Source organism: Dicentrarchus labrax, unplaced genomic scaffold (assembly GCF_905237075.1).
Source record: "Dicentrarchus labrax unplaced genomic scaffold, dlabrax2021, whole genome shotgun sequence".
NCBI classification, from domain to species: Eukaryota; Metazoa; Chordata; class Actinopteri; family Moronidae; genus Dicentrarchus; species Dicentrarchus labrax.
In genome coordinates, this window is record NW_026136719.1 from 7,675,176 (window position 1) to 7,695,158 (window position 19,983).

At 40.0% G+C, this 19,983-nt stretch overlaps 1 protein-coding gene across 1 annotated transcript; it reads right to left on the reverse strand.

The window, feature by feature from the left end:
• Positions 1-745: 745 nt before the first annotated feature.
• On the reverse strand, positions 746-18,823 carry ttc17 (tetratricopeptide repeat domain 17). The gene is made up of 25 exons (XM_051378911.1): positions 18,633-18,823; positions 17,968-18,057; positions 17,629-17,798; positions 17,333-17,444; positions 15,431-15,562; positions 15,031-15,140; positions 14,777-14,924; positions 13,873-14,012; positions 12,947-13,107; positions 12,358-12,470; positions 11,957-12,109; positions 11,394-11,509; positions 10,997-11,153; positions 10,663-10,734; positions 9,487-9,711; positions 7,732-7,951; positions 5,051-5,170; positions 4,250-4,554; positions 3,971-4,124; positions 3,750-3,870; positions 3,401-3,560; positions 2,811-2,894; positions 2,158-2,277; positions 1,899-2,042; positions 746-1,775 (listed from the first exon to the last, which is right to left on the reverse strand). The coding sequence occupies exons 1-25, from the start codon at positions 18,801-18,803 to the stop codon at positions 1,644-1,646; spliced, it is 3,630 nt and encodes a 1,209-aa protein (XP_051234871.1). The 5' UTR covers positions 18,804-18,823; the 3' UTR covers positions 746-1,643.
• Between the last annotated feature and the right edge of the window lie 1,160 nt (positions 18,824-19,983).

A 19,983-nucleotide genomic window follows, 5' to 3' on the forward strand; every position in this document is an offset into this window, starting at 1 on the left:
GTACTTAATTACATTGTTGGACAGAAGATGAACATCAATCCCTGAAAAGCAGAAATGTAATATGACAGATAAGGAACTCTGGAGATTTCAACACATTAATCCGATCAATTAAACTCAACATGGACTGAACTACAATTCACAACCCAGAATATGACCTAATAGTACTGTATGCTACACATTAAGTTATAGTAATGTGATATAAGAACAGCTATGCTATTAAACCATTGCTTTAGGTGGTAAAATAAATTAACTGTTCAGTATATTCTGATACCATTTAATAAAGAACATAAATATTACATTGGAAAACTGTGGAGCTTTCATGATGGTAAGTCGTAAGAGTGTCATTTCATTCTCCAGTTGAAAGAAGCTGTGATTAAAGGGCATTGAAATTAAGTTTCCACGTCAAATATGCATACGCTAAGGGTATATTCAGTCTTTAAAATGATCTAATTTCTAGATGTAAAAATTATAATACACCATTATACTAATGATTGTAGGAGTTGATGAAAGGAGGGTGCCTAAAAAGGTTGGACAGTGCCACCACGAGGCCGGGTTTCAAATGTTTACTAGAAAAAGGCTGCAGTCATGTTTCTGGCACCAGTTCCCAATTAAGGATTCATAAAGTGTGGCAGTAAAGTGTTAATGGTGAAATGCTACAACTTCAAGTTTAATTTTAGCTTCAAGGAGTCCAAACACTTGGTTTTTATTTGCCAAAGAGACAAAGAACTGACGCAGAGAAAAGAACTGATGAAATCCACACACTGCCTTTAATACTGTACATTTAATACAGATTCCACCTTAAGAGGTTTTTTTTTTTTTTTATAGATGGTCAATGGCAAATCCTTTTTCTGCCTATGATTTCCATAAGTTAAGAAGCAAATGTAATAGCATATTTCAGTTTCTTTCTTTTGTATTTAAATTACCTTGGAGCAAAATCAAACAGTTTGTAGGTCCCATATAAATAGGAATGATGTAGAAAAAAGTGCAAAAACTTCCCATCCATTTTATGAAGCAGAAATAATGAGGGTATATAGTGTTCAATTCGAACTCCTTTAACCTCTCGGTTGAGAGGCATATTCCTTACCATCTGAGCAAAAGACAACAAAAGATAACATCCTTTTCACTTGAAATTTCCAATTAAGTTACATTAAAACATGGCACCATCTTCAGGCAGTAATACGTTCTTATCCTTGAGAAACTCCTTGATGCCACCTCTTCATACCAAAATGCTAAAAAGACAATGTTCTTCCAATTAGCAATCAAAATATTGCAGAAGAATTACCTGGAACTTGAGAGCCTTATTCTATTTTATCCCCCGTCCATTTTTGCAATTAAAGTTAGCCTAAAAAAAAAAAAACGGACTTTGACAGTCATAACTTCTTGAATGTTAGATAAGAGGTCCTGCATTTGAAAGATAAGTTGTAGGGGGAAATTATCTACAGTTGAACTCTGTGACGTTTCAATTTTTGATACCTCATCTTGAACCACATTCAGATTTCTTGCACTTATTTTATGCAAGGTCTCTGTGGTCTTCAGATGAGTGTGTGTCTGTGTGAGTGTGTGTGTGTGTGTCTGTCTGAGTGTTCTTTATCAGGTGTGTGCATGATTGCAGGGTACTCCTGGGATCCAACTGGCTCAGTGGTTTAGGGCTGACGGCGTTCCCTCTTGGTGAGCAGGTAACACTGAATGGTTCTTAGTCGATCTTTGGCAGGGGCGAACTCTGGCTGCAGCTTCAAAGTAGACTCGTACCAGCGCATGGCTTTCTCAAACTCCTCCTGCAGTCAGGGAACACAACAAACAGCAGCACTGATTAAACTTAGGCTGAGCACTAGGTCAGGTCACTACACAGAAACAAATAATGATCAAACACTAACAGAACATTTGATCATAGCCATTACCATTGCTATATAGACATTAGCGAGGGTAAAGTGGTTCACGACAAAGTGTGGGGCAATTTCTACTGCCATGCGGGCGACGGTAAGAGCATCCTCCCACAGTCGAGCGTTCTGGAAGATGTTGGCCAGGCTGATCAGGGGCACATCCTGGAACACAATTCAGGAGGGAGAAAAAAAAACATTTTTTTTTTGTTTAAAACAATCCTTTATTCAATAAAAGTACCAGGTGGGTTAGCTGCTGGGAACAGTTTGTTTAACTTGCCTTCATGTGATGGGGGGCGTAGTTAAGGGCCTGTCGCAGGCAGTCAATGGCTCTCTTGCCTTGACCTTTCACCCTCCAGTACAGTGCAGCCATGCTGGATAATACCCATGATGTCTGATTCTGTAGTTTCAGGGATTAGGAAAGGGAATAAGTGTACAATTAAAATCTAGTGTTATGGATGGGTGTTACAATAACCGGGTGTTACTGGTAATATGTTGGCACTTTCTTCAAATAAATTTGTTGCCTGCTGATCTGCAATTTGGACCAGGTAATGCTACATACGCGGCCATGAAACTGAACAGTAATTTGAGTGTTTGACTCAAGCCTTTCCTTCTTGGCATTTTGCCGGTTTCCTCAGTGGGGAAAACCTTGTCTTTAATGGCTGTGATTATTAGATTTTCTGAAATACCTATATTTAGGAAATCTGAGGCATTAGACAAATTGACAAACAGAACCATATGGGTCAAAGAGTTCAGTACAAGTTTCACAATGGAGTGATATTCAGAATAGCCGCAACAGCTTTAGACAATACAATGTAAAGTGATCCTTTCCAACTCATGTAAACATTGGTATTTTATTAGTAGTAAATTCAGCCAATCCAATTTTTCAATACAAAAGTTTCTCTTTAACTAGGAGGGTGTGAGAGCTCTTACCTTCTCCAGTACTTTAGCGATGCGTGTGCCCACCTGCTCAAAGGATTGAGGGGAGAACTTATCTTTGCCGAGGTTCTGCAGGACCTGGGGATTAGGACAAGCAGAGACACACCTGAGACTATTAACTAAGAAGTGGGACTGTGCTGATTATTTAATACTCTAACTGTCAATTATGTCACTTTTTCTATAGAATAATAATTTTCCATTTGAGAGTTTCAATGCATTAGGACTGATCTTGAGCATGTATTATCTACACCTGTTCCATGTTCGTTAAATCAAACTATGATTGTCTTGGCTGTTCAGTCTTTTTTCGTGGTACCAAGCCCAAGTTCTTGCCCCCCTGAAATCTGAATTCTTCACATGAGCTTGCATAAAGCTTGATCTAATACAAGCTTTATGGAAGTACATCTGTGAGAAAATTTAACTCATTTGGATGAAAATGTAAGAATGTTCAATATATTCACATTAGTTTTGATCGATAATTAACTTGTCTGTCCCTCTGTTGATATTTAGGCTCCTAATGTGTAGGTATAGAAAGGAGAGAGTATGCATGTTAAATCTTGTAATGTATGGCTTCTGCCTCAGCCTACCTCACGGAGTTGACTCTCTCCAGTGTAGTGGATCGCGGCACGATTGGCCACCCCTGCCAGGTGGTCGAGGGTGTGCATACTGGCAGCTAGGTTGGCGTTGCATAAAGGTTCAGCAGCTGGCTCCTGGAGTGGAGTGGCAAAGTCTATGTGCTCTGTGATGCTGAAAACAGAGAATATAAAATTAAACTTAAAACTGTGTGTATATCAAATTTAAATCTTTCAGTGCCAACTAAATTCACAGTGATAACAGTAATAAGATGCTTGTTAAAACTCTTTTGAACTGATATCTTGTAATACAACATAAAAAGAAAATGTGTCCATGATCAGGAGTGAGTGATGAGAGTCTTACTCAATGTTCTTGGCAGATACAGCCAACCAGGTGCTAGCTACAGTGGTGAGGTCAACCCTTCGTGTCCGCTGGCACTCCTCAGGCCCTGGCCAACCAAGACTTGTGTAGTCCTTCCAGCGACCTTCCCAAAAACACAGAAAACACAAAGTCGCTCTCAGCTGGGTGAAGTCCTTGTTGGTTCATGCTAGTGTAAGTAAATAAAATGTAGGTATATGTTGTACCTGAAGGGCCAGGCGATGGGATAGTTGGTCCGCTTATCTCCAAGACAGAATGTCCTCCAGGCAGTGACTCCCCAATCTGGCTGTCATCAGAGCTGGCAACACTGTCTGTCCCATCCACCTTAGCCTTCCTGACCCGCTTTACCTGGAAGGTGATCTGATGAACAACAACAAAAGGCACTCACACATTCAGTTTGGCTATACACACTTCAGCCCCACCAGCATCTCACAGAGTTCATAACATAATTCTATGTTGTGAAAAAAACAGACAGGTGCACTTACCCACTCAGCTCCCTCGTCGTCTTCACAGTTTCCGAAGCAGGGCCCACCACCGGCACGGGCGCCCATGACACGGTCATTCTTCAGCACCCGGATACCTCGCAGGTCCCCTCGTTTGCCTCCAACATCCAGTGCTCCCTCAAAAGCTCCCATGATGTCCTCCTTCAGCTGCCACTCCTCTTCACCTTCCACTCCACCTCCACCTCCACCTCCAAATGGGGTGGCCATTTTAGCTGTTCCTGAGGCAGAGGGAGAAGCCTGCTGCTGTCCAGCTGCCTCACCTGATCCATTACTGTCCAAGATAACCTCTGAAGAGCGGTGGGTAACAGGTATGGACACAGTAAATTAGAGTGAGGCTGAGCTACAGGAGCACGGAGCAGACTGGTAAAGTTAGAAACACTATTTACAGTCTGAAATATTTTTTCAGGGCAGCAGATTGAGTCAACTGACATGTGAGACTGATTTGGTCTAATTCCCAATGGTATTTTGTCAGTCAACTCAAGAAAATGCTATTATACCATTAGAGGACATCATGAGTGAATAAAGTACATTCAACTCTAGGACCCTCATGCTTGCAATCATTAAAATATGTCAAATTGTATAAAGTATAAAATAATTAATATATATATATAAAACAATCTTTTGTTTCTCTTGTCATGCAGTATAAATGTGTGCTATAAATGGAACTGCACTGAAATGAGATTTCTTTGGACCAAACACTCTTTGCTACTGTATACTGAAAAGATTTAGTGAAATATTTTCACAGTTTGATATTGCCACTGAAGGTGTGACAATCATTCTTACTCTCAAAGAGCAAGGAGTCCTCCATGGCAGAAATGGCTGGCGCATCCTGCTTCTCTTCGCTGCCCTCCCATTCCTCCAGCTGTATCCCGAGGTCCTCCTCAGCCATGCAGGCAACACCCTCTGGATTAACACAAGTGACGTTTAGGTACACCTATTATACAAACCTTACCATGATAGTTGGAGCAGAAAAGTATTATAATACAACTGGCACTGGCACAAATGTTATATAATCATATTGTTAAATGTATTCTCAAACACTGTTTCTGTATATTTGTAGATATTTTAGTAAAATATATATTTTGTGAATCAGTAACTTTGGAATAAAATTAATGTTCTGAGAGAACAATTATCCCACTCTTATGTGGGGAATGTAATCCTAATGTTAGTACAGACAAGTTACTAAGGCACTGTACACTGTCACTGACCGATATAGTGGTTCAAACCAAAGCCACATCACGAAAGCGTTTGCACTAGCTGTTCCCTGGGAACAATTCTCTCCTGGACAGAAAGTGATGCATTTTATTTTTCGAGGCACAGCAACTGTGTTTGTTTTTTTTGGAACAAGCAAATAAGTCTTTAAGCCTCTCTCTCTCTATCTCTCTCTCCACTCTGCTGACTCCATTTACGATCTCAGTTTACGTTGCCAAAGCTCTGAGTTTTCAACTTGGAGACTCTGGCTATTGCTGGGAAGACATCAGATATGTCCACTACATTACTGGGTGTCACAATCTTGTGGGAGTCATGGGAGACCCATAACAACAGCTGTATAGATACAAAGGACACCATGGGCAGACATTTAAGCCTTTAGGACTTTGTTTCAGGCTGGACATAATTTTTAATGTTGACATGCCAAGATAAGAAGAGGATGACACTGTTAGGTTGGTAATGATGACATGCTCTGCCATGGATTATACTTCCCAACACAGCAGTATTGCAAGAATGCCGATATTGTTGCAGCCTTGTGTGGCTCTCTTTGTTGCACTGGTATGTTTTTCTGTTTCTGCTAGTCTACAGCGATCGCCATTATCATAATGTTGGGCAGTGGAACTGTGGTTGTTTTTTCACAACCATTAAAAAGAATGAGGGCTCAAATTATTACCATTTGTTTGTCTTTGTCTGTAGCAACACCCAAAATAAAACACGGGATAAGACTGCAGCCAGTCTAGAATTTAACATGAGAAAGGTTTGTGCATTTTTATCTATATATTTCAACCTTTTCGACCGAACTCAAGGTGGGTGTGTTTTAGAAGTGCTTCTGTGGCCTTATGTACTCAGCGTGCTTTATGGGAGCAATATTTAGCTTAGAGAGTAAAATATAGAGCCTTCTAAATTTGGTATCAGCTATTTTCTGCAGCCTAAATTATTGAGTGGCAAAATTTCTCCACTTCAAAGCACTTTTCTCTTCACTCCCACTGATATGAATATGAAGAAGGTGCAGTCTCTATTCACATCAGAAGCACAACATACTACTTGTTTCTCACAGCTACTCATGCAACTTCAAGGGACAACATGGAGAGATTCTCAGTTTAAGATTATAAAGCAAGTTCAAAACCTGCCTGGGCCCACAGCGCATGAGTACATTTTAAGCCCATGGCCATTTTCAGTCTCAACTGGACACTATAGCAATATCATATTTGGTTATTTTGTGACCCTTAATGAAACTGTTTTTAGTTTAGTTTTTTAAAGATTGTTTGTAATCATAACAGTAATTTAGACTATCAGTTTGTAATAAATGCCATCAAAGTAGTAACAACAATAGTGTCATTAAACAGTACTAACATTTTTTTTATTATGTTTTAGACAAATTGAAAATGAGATGAAAATACTAATTTGATGATGAAATAATTGGTTAAGCAGAACCTAAGTGACTATAACCCCTAATCATGAAAACAAGTTGTCATATCAATCAGAAAGTCTGGTACATTACATTTAAACAACATATTCATTTGTTGCTCTCCATCATGAAATTAAGGCAAGGTTTGATATCCCTGGTTGGTCCTTCTGTCTATTACACAGCTATCTTTATGCCACTCAAATTTAGAAAAAAAACAACAAAGACAATTGTGTTGTGAAACGTACAAATCGCTAGGCTTCTTGCTTGGCTTAAACACAAACAATGATGCAAAAATAAACCTTATTCCAAAATTCAGGCTGATGTCCTGAGACTTTCCCGCAGTTCACAGTTTAGTTGCCTGTTATAACTAAATCAGGGGGTGTGCCATTATAAGTGGTGTCATGGCCTCTGTATGGTAGTTCCAAATAAATTAATCTAACCTAATCTGTTCTTCAGTATAATACCGCCACCTAGTGACAGAGAGTGAAAATAAAGTTTTAGTGTAGCGTTTCACTCAGCACATCACACACCAGTGCTGCAGGTTACTCACAATTCTGTGCTCATGAAATGTTGTACACTGAAGCTATCGAAGGCCATATTCTTAAGTTTTTCTGCTATCTCATAAGTCTTTATTCATATGTTGTGATTGAGGAACATAAATACTGTTCATTGTGTACATTGATTGAGAATTGCTGTTTTCTCAGATGGCATGAAGCAAATCCGTTAGTTCAGCAACTAGTCTGTAGCTCATGTATCCTACATGTCAAATGCATGTGGTGCATAAGTCGTAAAATAAAAATGATACTAAAAAGAGACAAATAAGTCTCTTTGTGTTTGATGCACTTACGTGAGCAGGGCTGTCGGTGTGAAAGATTGTAAAGGAAGGGGTAGAATTGCAGACAACGCAGCAGAGGTAGGCTGGTGCGACACTGTTCACAGCCAGCAAGGGATGAGAAGGACGAGGAGGAGGAAAGGGCTGTCACCAGGATGTGGCGGAACAAGGCCAGAGCACCTGTCACATTGCCCTGGGCCAACTGCACGCTCACCAGGCTGAGCAGGGTGTGGGGCTGAGGGAGCAAAGCACAACAAAACAGGGGAACATGAGCTGATGGGTAACATATGTAAAAACTGACTTCAGCTTTAGCAGGCACGTTTTGTATATGTTTTCGATCTATCTATATTTCTTTCATTCTGATTTTCCATGTAGTGATTTTACTAGGTTGGTCTATTCTGTACACACATCATCTATTACATAAGGACAGAGCGTGTTATATGCTCTGCAGATTGTGAAGACCCTTGAGGCAAATTTATGATTTGTGAAATAAGGCTATACAAATAGAATTGACTTGATACGTGTACATCCTACATATACATAAGGACAAGGCACATACATGTTCTCTAAAACTGCATGTACAACAACCCTTTCGCAGTTTGTAGCAATTGAGTGAGGTGATATATTAGGTCATATATTAATACACCGCTATTCCCTACTGCACTCTACCAGCTCCAGTTCTTACATTTTTTTACCTGTGGTTTCTGGATTGGTGTATCATCTACATGCATTGTACAACACTCAAGGTCATTTTATTGGATACACCCAATTTCACCTCTACACGTCCCCTTTTTTCACAAGATGTTGGAAATACTCTTTAATGATTTCAGTCCATGCTGACTCAACAGCATCTTGCAGATCCTGCACATTTTTCGGCCACACATTCATGCTTTAAATCTTTACCATGGTACCCACAGGTTGAAATGTGGAGAATCTGCAAGCCACTGAACTTGAGATGATAAGTGCATTGTGACATGGACGCCTCCAATTGACAAAGGGTACAGTTAGTGGTCATTAAAAGACGCACTTAGTCAGAAACATTTGGGCATGACGTGGCTTTCAAATGTTACTCAACTGGTATTAAGGGCAGGGTATATTTCGTGCCAAACCGTACAGCTGGTAATGATAGGTAGGACAAAGTACACTTTGTTCCAGACACGTCATGTAAAGACTAAAATAAACTTACATAATCTTGTACTGTGAAAAACAAATTTAATTATCCAGCAATTTGGTTTTATTAACATGCAAGCCAATGATGCCCTCCTTACCGCAGTATTTAATTCCTTTTTTATTTGTCCTACCACTACTGTTTGAGATATTCAGAGATCTAACTTTAATGTGGCTCTCTATTCATGAATTGCTGTTATTGAATTCAATTTGCTCTGCATCCATACTGTGTGTGGTGTGATAAAGGAATTGGAAAGGTTTTTTTTGGCTAACCTGATAGATTTGAGGAAATACCATAAAGAACACACCACCATATGCATACAATCTGTGTATCTTTTTTTTCAATGCAACCAAAACAGTGGGATCTGCATTTGTATTTATCATATTTAGCATCCAACATCATAGCTCTCAGTTAACACTGACAACAATACAAAAATCGATATTATGAGAAACGATAGAATATATCACAAAATAAAATATTGTGATATGATATTTTTGGTTATTTTCTTACACAACAAACATGTACCTAATATAGTGGCCAAAACTGTAATGTAAGGGTAATACAGTGTGTATATGGGAGAACCCAGCAGGTTATGTCTTTACCTCTGATTCATTGAGAGCCAATGCTTGCTCCAGCAGTGTTTGTGCATGGGTGGTCAAGCCGTGATGCAGCAGCAGGTTAGCGGCGTTGGTGAGAGACAATTGGCGGTGGGATGGTGGGGCTGAGCTCAACACTTGGCGCAGGCACTGCAGGGCACGGCTGCCATTGCCTTTGGCCCGCCAGAATAGAGCTGCCTCATTGTGGATCTGCCAGCGGGGTACAATGGCCTACATATATGTACAAACAAACTTCTGTTAGCTTTGAAAACGAATGACTTAAGATGGGTTCAGACTACTGCAGTTGGGAGCAATTTAGAGTGGTCACAGTGATTCAATGATGATCAAATTCTCAAATCTGAGATGTAATTCAGACTTTTTATCAACATGAAAACTATAGTTTGAGTGTGTGAGCTTTGCCCTTACTAAGAGTAGAGATGTCCCTAGTTGATCTAGTCAAGTATCGGTATCGGGACTATCGTGGCATGTTTTAATGGAATTATTTGATTGCAATGGTGACTAATTCTGTTCTAACATCTCGGTTTGAAAAATTCGATAAGCTCTGATGGTAATAAATCTCTTCTTTCTCCCTTTAAGAAAGAGCTGAGTACTGAACATTCAGATAGCAGCTTCAGGTTTGTGTGCTCTCTGCAAGCTGGTGCGTGTACTTTGACAAAGATTGTTTATGAGGTAACATTAAATTAAGTATTACTCTATAACACCACTGTACAACTACAAATGTGTTTTTGTAGTCCTAACAACTCTAGCAGTGTGATACATCATCTCTCTAGCTGATCATGTCACGCCAATGTAAATAGTCACAATCTATCAGTTACATTTTCCTTATTATTTTATTTATTTTGAAGCATATCAACTTAATAGTTTTGAACCCTGGCCTTCAGTACTTGGATCAAGCAGCTTGCTAAAAATACAGTGTGTCAGATTAAGCTGATTTTAATGTGTGAGATACATATTTAAATCAACCTTTAGATGAATGTTAGTATTGGATCGGACTCGGAATCGGATATTAAAGGACTCGTATCAGGACGTGGGCCAAAAAAAACGTACTACTAAAAGGTGAATTTGCATGCAAACATCAAGGCAGAAAACATGTTTTTCAAGCATTTTACACTAGGTAGTGAGATACATTATTATGCAGAACAGAGTGAGGAGCACTCTTACTTGTTTCATAGCTTCAGCTATTCTGGAGCCAATTTGCTCCAGTGTCCAACCTCCACTGCGTGACTGCAGTATCTGTAATCACACACACAGTAATATTAATGACTGGAAACTCTTCTGCACAGTTCCACACTTATATGCAAACATAAATATACAGAGTAAGGGCATAGTAATTCTGTAAACTTACTGCGCATGGGAACTATCTATCTCTATTATTTTCAATCAAACACACACACACACACACACATGACACACACACAGACAGACAGACAGACAGACAGACAGACAGACAGACAGACAGACAGACAGACAGACAGACAGACAGACAGACAGATACCTGGGAGGCAGAGGGATCTGGCAGCTCCTTTTCTTCCAGAGGCCAGTCTAGTGAGGCAGGCAGGAGGGCAGGATATGGTTGGGGGACGGGACCACAGTTTGGCAGAGCTACCGCCTGAGGAGAACTGTTGCTCCCATAAAGGAGAGTTGCTACTGGGCTGCATGGACATAATTAGAGATGTTTCACTCACAAGTCATTTGTATGAGGTTAAGGTTTGATGTGCAACTCTGAAAGGCACAAGCTCACTCTTTCTCACTTAGCCTCAGATCAGTATTCTTTGCTTTGATGTGTGCTGCAGTTTTGAAGATCATTCTGAGGAACTTCAAACTCATGTAGAACGTAGCTATACTGCTACTATGTACCCACAAAATACCCCCATCCAGGAATGTGTACTGACCTGAGGCCCTGTGTTTCAGGTGGAAGGTAGTAGGTTGGCAGCAGGTGAGCAGGGGGAACACTTGGGTACTCATTGGCACAGTCACTCCTCTGAGGCCACAACATCCTCTGTATGTCCTAAAGCAAAATGTCACTTTTATTTCTACAGACCAAAGCTTGGTGTTCCTATCCTTTTACCAAAACATGACCCCTTTGATGTCAAATTTTACATTATCCCTACTATATCAATGCCAGAATGCCATTCTTATCAGACATGTTTATATTTGTCCATTCAATTATCAAGTATGTAGAGTATACAGGTAAGCAAAATGAATAATGCAGACTTTTTTTTGACTGTCCTCACATGCATATGCAAGACAAAATGTGAGCCAGCAGTTTTTCTACAGTAGTATAACTTTGTTTGGCAGGTCTGGCGTGGTCTCTGATTTTTGCTGAGTGTTCATTAGCATTGCAGAGGTATCATTTGTCCTTTTGGTTTTCATTATACTCCAGTCAGAGAGCTGACCTGCAGAAAAAGGAATTCAAACATAAACTAAGACAATCAGACTTAGTTCTCTGCCTTACCTGTGTGTAATCCTGATGGCTGCCCCAGAGGGCAGCAGCAGGGTCCTGGTCTCCAGAAACAGAGGGGTGGAGCTGGGGGCTTGCTGCAGTCTGGTTTGAGTTACGCTCTGACACAAGTGCCACACTGGATGCCACTGACACCTCCTCCCCAAACTATGAACAAAGAAAGAAACAGAGGGACTTGAGAAAAAGAAAGTGAAGGATTTTTTTTCTCTGGTAATGTCCCCGCTGTTTGTTTGCTTTTGCTGATAAATATTCACTGAAACCTGCACAATAAAAGAAAGCAACTTTTCACAACAAAATGGAATTTGTGCTTAAATTCTTTAGGCAGGAAAAAAACATGGGCTAATAATCACCCCCTCCGTATCCCTTAAGTGCATGGTAGATCTAAAAAGACTCACTTGGACATAGTGGACATGTTCAAACAGATCGCCACGGTGATAGCGCACAGGCAAGTCAAAGGGGCAGTAGAGGCTGCGCTGCTGCTGACCCAGCCGACACATCTGATGGTTCCCTGGAGAAGATATGACACACAGTACTCAGGTGCTGCTCTACATTTTCTGCCAAATCTAAGGATGTGTATGTAGCAATGTGCATGAAGATCAAAGCTAGATCAATGTGACGACACATCATTTCAAACTACTCACATTGGTCAGCTTGCTTACTCATGTCTCATGAGTTTCATAGAATTCAATTTATCTCGACTCCACAGCATTGCTACTTCTTTTCTATGAAGCTAACAGTAAAGCTTTACCCTTCACAAAATTGCTATATACACACTTAACTGCAGAACACCTGCCTGATCATCTATGTCTGCATCTATTTAGCATGGAACACGCTATATTCACAGCCAGCACAAATCAACATATTCTTTCTTGACCAGCTAAAGCAATTATCTTTTCCCAATTTAAGAATACAATAAGGAATATACACACTGCACACCTCATGACGGTTATACGTGTTCTCAGTTCTATTTGCATGGCATCTTACCAAGCTGGGCCTCCTTGGCCATCTGGGTCTCATGGATAATGTTGCGGAGGATTTGCTCTTCTTGCAGCAGCTTGTGTTTGTCCAGTGCCTCCTGTTGGCGAAGGTAGTGGTCATGCTGCTTCTGGTACTCCTTCAGCTCATTCAGTGTCCGCTGCAGGGATCTATGAATATAGTAAAATGAGGAAGGGAAAAACAGGACAGTTGGCATGGTAATGCATAGTAGGGAAACACAACATATCACATGATCATCCTACAACCACAAGACCGATGTTAAAGGCTTGGTATCTGCAAAAAGAAAAATTCCACTCTGCATTCATGAGAAAAACACTGAGTCACTCTTTGCCAGCTCTGGGCACTTTTCTTTTACTTACATACTCTGACCTTCCCATGGAGGGGTGTAAGTGCCAGGATATTTTCCTTACAGGGAAAAGTATTTTGGTTTAATTGTAATCCTTAAAAATCCCCCAAATATACTGAATGATACTCTCACATTTTCCTTGCGATCCACTGTGGGTTTTTATAAAATCCTAGACCAACCAAACAGAAATTTGGTGAACGGTCTTAGGTACTCTTAACTGTATAACAGCTTAAAAGTCCATTTGGAATTCATCCCCATTCATGTAATTAATTTCCATTGTTAAACTAAACTATGAAAAGGATGAAGAGGAAAAAATAAATATTAGAATGCCTTATCAGACAACCTAACCCAGACCAAACGTGTGGTATATTGGTGGGCTGATTTGTCACTGTTGGTGTCACACAGTTGCACGCAATAGGACGGGTTTGGAAATGTCTGGATATTACAGAATATCTTTCCTCTCTGTGTTGTTTTGCTTTTGTTCACAGCATGTATTAATTCAGTGGAAACAACCAAAGTCCTTAGGGTGTGTACGTATGTATGTATGTATGTATGAGTGCTTGCCTACCTGTGCTGGGCTTCCAGGCGCTGCTCCAGCTTTTGCTGACAGAGCACAGCATGTTTCCTCCTCAGGGCCTGCTCGAAGCCTGGCTGGGCCTGCAGTGCCTGCTCGTAACACAGGACTGAGTGGTTGTATTCCCCAAGCATCTGGCCAGACAGCGATAACAGAGGACACAATCAAGACCATGGATATAGCAGGGGTCAAACCCTGATTTGTTGTATGTAAAAAAAATCACACTGTAAGAAAAATAAAGGAACTAAGCAGACTAAATAGTACCACACACAGGTATAACGCTTTGGGCACTCTAACAGAAGAATTACATAAATATGAGTTGTTGTTTAGAGTTAGTACCTTTACATTCAGAAAACTAGTATCTAATATATCTTCAATATATACTGACCAGAAAGTTATTATGGGAACCTTGAAACTCAAGTACAGATGGTGAGATAGCAAAAATCAACAAGTTTGCCACGACTTTAAGTACACATCACTCTCCTGTGGGTTACTGTAGCAACAGTAGTAAATAAAGAACAAGAATGAAAACTAAGCTTACTGGAATTTAGTTTGCAAAGTCTCAGTTAGTTATTCATTTCTTACAAACACCTAAAATTAGCACTGGTACGTAAGGACAGGGGGGAAGCAAAAACAGGGAAACTGAAAACATTTCTCTATTTGTCCAACATGAACTACTCTACCAATATACGTGATCAACGCAAGAATTCACTGGAAACATATAATAACACACCTTATTAATAAAAGGTATTGAGCTTACGGAAGAGAGTGTACTGACAAACTGAGGCTGTGATGCTGTTAAACTGTTAATACCATAGTAAATGGTTAACCAGACGGTAAATCTGTGGTTTAAACACACAAGGCTCTACTGCAGAGGAACGGTTCCTCTTTCACTTACAGCGTAAATGTTGCCTAAGGTGTAGTGGCTGGTGAACAGATCCGAGGTAAGGTCCAGGGCAGCGTGGGCAAGAATAGCAGCATCTGCTGAGAAATGGGCGCGGTGCAGGATGTTGGCCATGTTGACCAAGGCTACATCCTTCTGCTGCCTACAAGAACAACACACACACAGAGTGAGAATGCCAACACCTGTGAGCAGTCTTGCACAATAAACAGTATACTATCGCAATGGCCTTCTGACCAGCCTGACAGTACCTTGGGGAGAAATGCAGAGCCCGCACCACACAGTCCACTGCCTTCTGAGGCTCGTTCTTCATACGCCAATAAAATGACGCCATGTTGTACAGCACCCAGGACGATGAGTTCTGGAACACACAATCATAAACACATGCACACGCACTCTGTTTTTTTAAAACTTTGTACAAAGGACTAACTGCCAACTGTTATAATTTAGGTCTCTAATATGTCTGGGCTTGTACAGACAGTTATTACTGCCTTAAAACCTTGGCATCACCATTAGCAGATATTATGTATTTTCCATGCTTTACTTTATTTTTAGAAAAATAAATGTTTTATTCCAGTCCACACTTTTGTCCAATATCTGCACAGAAGAAAACAATGGTCTTGAATGCCATGTTGCACATGCAGAACTTACCCTCAGTAAGCCTTGATGGATGCGATGGCCCACCTCGTCAACACTGCGGCCCAGCTTATGAGATAATGAACTAAAAATTGGATCCTCCTTAGAAAGCAGTGGGGAGGTCAAGTTTGCCCTCTCCTGCACACCCTGGAACAGACAGAAGGGACAGGTCAATAAATCAACTAGGTATATAGCATGCAAACTTCCAAAGCACACACACAAGGCTCTGCAATATAGAAATATAAAGCTATATAGAAATAAATATGATGTGCTGGTGAACCCCTATTGTACTCTTAACTTGGTTAACCAATTAAAGACAATAAATGGACGACTGAATGAAATGTGGCAAAGTGATCTGGGATTCTACTCTTGACTGTCAAAAAATATTAAGTTTATTTATTGTTACTTGCCCACAAAACACACCACTACCCCTTAATCCTTATCCAAGGGCCTCCACAATAAAACTGTTGTTGGACTTGAATGCAACCTTAAGATAAAATCATATAGTTGTTCTTGAGATCCAGAGACACAGATTACAGTGATTTGCATTACTCCACAGGGACAATTTGTATTGATAAAATTATCTTGATAACTGACCTGAGAAAACAAAGTTTAATTATCACACATCCACCATCTGGATACTGTAAAAAGCTTTTTGCTACAGAAATAAAACCAGCTTCCCTCAGAGTTGTAAGAGTAGGATTGCTGGAGCAGTGTTCTTATTTGTTCTGGATTATTGGGATGTGATTTATCGACATGCAGCTGCCTCCACACTAAGGCATTCAGATTGCATTTCCCATTAAGCTCTTAGGGTCATTACTGAGATAATTACAATACTCACCACTGCATTGTATTCATTAAGATTGGCTAGGTTTCCCTGTCTGTATTCATATATCTGCAAAGTCTTTCTGGAAAATGGCCAGCTTATATCTCATCTTTGGTGCTTTTGAACTCTGGTCGATGCTGTAGTGACTAGCTGTACCACACTGATCTTGATAAGACTGCTTTTGCTGTTAGTGCACTGATTAATGAGGAAATCTGCAAAATCACCAACAAATCAAAACACTCTCCACACTTCAAAACCATTTTGATAATGATCCCATATCTGCCTATGACTTGTTTTACCTGTGAGCCCATATTGTGGTTATACAACGTGCTCTTCTGTATGTGTATGTTCTTACATTATTTAAATCATTTTCCAGTGAAACTGTGAACAATTGCTTCTGTAAAAAGGTATGTCAGCTCAACCAAACTAAAGATTAAATACATTCCAAACAGGATAGTTGCATTTGATGAATACAAATTGTTGAAATAACCATAACTACTCTGTTAAGCTTCAAATTAACATACATTTGAGAGTTGGAAGTACTTACTAGCCATAATAGTTACATCATACCTTGACTGTATCCCGCGCTCAATCAGAGGTTTATGTATATTCAGATTCTAACAACAGATTCATTGGGCAAAGCAACCTGAACGTGATAATACTCATTATCACGAGTCATCGCCATCTTTAAAACACTTCCCTCTGGTAGGAGGCTGCGGTCTATCAGGACCAAAACCTCACGCCACAAGAACTGTTTCTTTCCGTCTGCAGCTGGCCTCATTAACAAGGCCCAGAACCCCCACTGACACTGACTCTTATACCCACTCTGTATTATATGCATTACATTAATGCACTACTCTCATTGGTTTTTCTATCCTGCACATTGTAAATATCTTTCCTGTACAGTTTTAGATCTTTCTATCTTCATCTTTATTTATTTATATTTCAAACAGTACTTTATTTTTGTGGGATTTTTATGCACCAAAGCAAATTCCTTTTACGTATAAAAACTTACTTGGCAATAAACCGGATTCTGATTCTGATCTTGTTCTATTCTTAACAAACTATTGACAAGTTTGGCCTCTACTCACCCTGAGATGCTGGAAAGCATGGACACTATAAGGCAGTTCAAACACTTTCGCACAGTCAGGCTTTTCTAGATCTGGGGGCATAGCTGACCGGGAATCCACATAGTCTTCAGGGCTACAGGGAGGAGAGAAGAAAATCACTTTAAGATGACCATTTCATCATAATCATAAAAAAGACACACTCATTCAAGGATGATAAATTCTGACAAAGCATAGCTCCATGATTTTTCTACGCAAGATTTAAATGGTGCCCTAACCACTTTTTCTAGCAACGGCATGTCTTATTGAGGAGAGCGTACCTGATGTCTTTGCTTTCCAGGGAGATATAAGTGCCGTCATACAGGTCCAGGTCTCCCAGGGGTACTTTAGCCATGACACAGTCTGCATCCTCTTTGTAGTGTCTCTGCTCCAGCCCTGTATCTCTGTCCTCATTCTCCTCAATGTGAATCTTCTGTGCCACTAGCTGCTTCTGCTCAACAATAACCAAAGACAACCAATCAGTGAAGACTAGTAAGCACAAGAAATGGCCAGTTGTCACAATAAGTATCAACAGTATGTATGGAGATGCAGGTACCTCTTTTCTGCACACATTAAAATGTATGTTGAGAGATTAACCAGAATGAGAAAGAGAAACACACCTCCAGTTTCTTGAGGTAGTTAACACGAGTCTCTTGCCTCATGAAGATCACAACGTCATGTGGATGCTTCAGATTCAAAGGTGAGTCAACCTGAAACAGAAACATACCCAGTGAGTGCGAAATGCCAGTGAACAGCATATTCAAGTTTATTGACTCAGGCTAGAAACTGTCCATCCGGCTGTAATCTCAGTTGTGCAAACTCAGCTTTCCAGAGCCCCAAAGCCTGTCACATCAACATAAACACTGTCTTTCTCTTTAAATGAAGGAGGCAGTTTTCTGGCGGTCGGCACCAACAACATTAACGTTATCTCTGGCGTGTTCACAAAAGGGTTTCAAACGCGGACGTTCACATGGGCCTGAGATACTTTGGTCATCTTGACCTCAGACACCTAGTCACCGATAACGTCAGTTTTAAGGCAGCTTAGTGAAAGCTAACCGATTTAGTCAAAACAAAACGAATGTTAACGTTACTTCCTCTGTGCTATGCAACGTTACCGACGCTGCCAAACGAGTCTCGGTGTGTTCAAATAAACTCAGAAAACTCACGGGAACAAACCACAATACCAAAAATACGTTAGCGTTAATGCTAACAAAAATAGCGTTACAAGCTAGCCACCTAACGTAAGCGTTAGCGGGTCAGTGATCTGTAACGTTCACTGTCATACTTGTTGTTGGATTTTTCCATCCTCTGTGACAACCCAGTGGGTCGTAGCTCCTCCGGAGTCCACTATCAGTATGCACAGGAGGATGAAAAGCTTCCCCTGAAATGACGGTTTTCGTGAATAGTTGACACGACAGGGCAAAGACTCAGGACAGATTTTCCTGAGGTCCGCCATTTTTCTGTCTCAATTTGCTCTGTGGCAGCAGTTACGAGCCTCCGGCCACACGGTGGCGCTCTCGCAGTGCAGGCAGTCAGGAGAGACTGCACTTAGAGCTGAGAAAAGGATACAATCAATATGCATATTGGATCCGTTCACAGGGAGCCAAAACTGATGCTACAACAATGCTTTTATTTGTTTCTTTTACCTACATAATAAATGTATATATAACAATATAATTTAAAGGAAATAGAACAATGTGCAGGGGGGATTTGAAGCCAATTAAATGGCTTATAAAGATACCTCCCCTTAGTAAATATAATCATACGTTAAAAAGAGAATAACAGATAAAAACAAAAAGCAAAAATTGTTATTTTTATTTTACCAGGTGACATCCAAGAAGTGTTATGAATCTTTGCGAACTAAAGACCTGTTGAGATGTTTTCTTAAATAAATATAAGGTAGATATTGACTGTAGTGATGGACATAGATTGTTCCAAAGAGATCTGTATTTCAGTGAATATTGAATAAGGGCATACCGACAATATGGAAGATAGAAGTCTTTAGACTGTCGGAATATGGTATTTCCATGTTAATTTTTCGTCTACTATGACTCGACTTGATTCAGTGTAAGGAACCTGAATTAATTCAGTGTTGTCAGTGTCAGTGTTCTTTTGTATGTTTTTTTATTTCTGTTCCAAAATATCATACAATTACATTTATTTATGTTTTAGTTAATCTAAAACCATTTAGAAATGTTGGGTGTATACATTTAAGGATGATGGTTTGGGATGGAGAGCTAAAATCAAAGCAGAAGAATATGGACTGAGAGACATTCATTTGTATCTCCACAACCCCTGAAGGTGCTATTCCCCTGTGGCTCAAAATAATGCAATTTAGAAAGGAATGGGAGAAAACAACATATAAGTATAGTTTATATAGTATACTGTAGTTTCCTGGACATTTACACAAATGGTTGTAGAGCATGGCAAAGTAGGCATAGGGATTCACATACCAAAAATGGAAACTAACATAGGAGAAAGAGTACCAAACAATTTATCCGTTTGACATGATGCTGAAACGTTGGCAGTAATTATAGGGCTTCTGCTGCGGTGCTATTCCATATAAAATCCATAAACTCAATAAGAGAAGACTTAGTATTAGAAATGTATCAGAGCCTGTTAAGACTACATAGAGT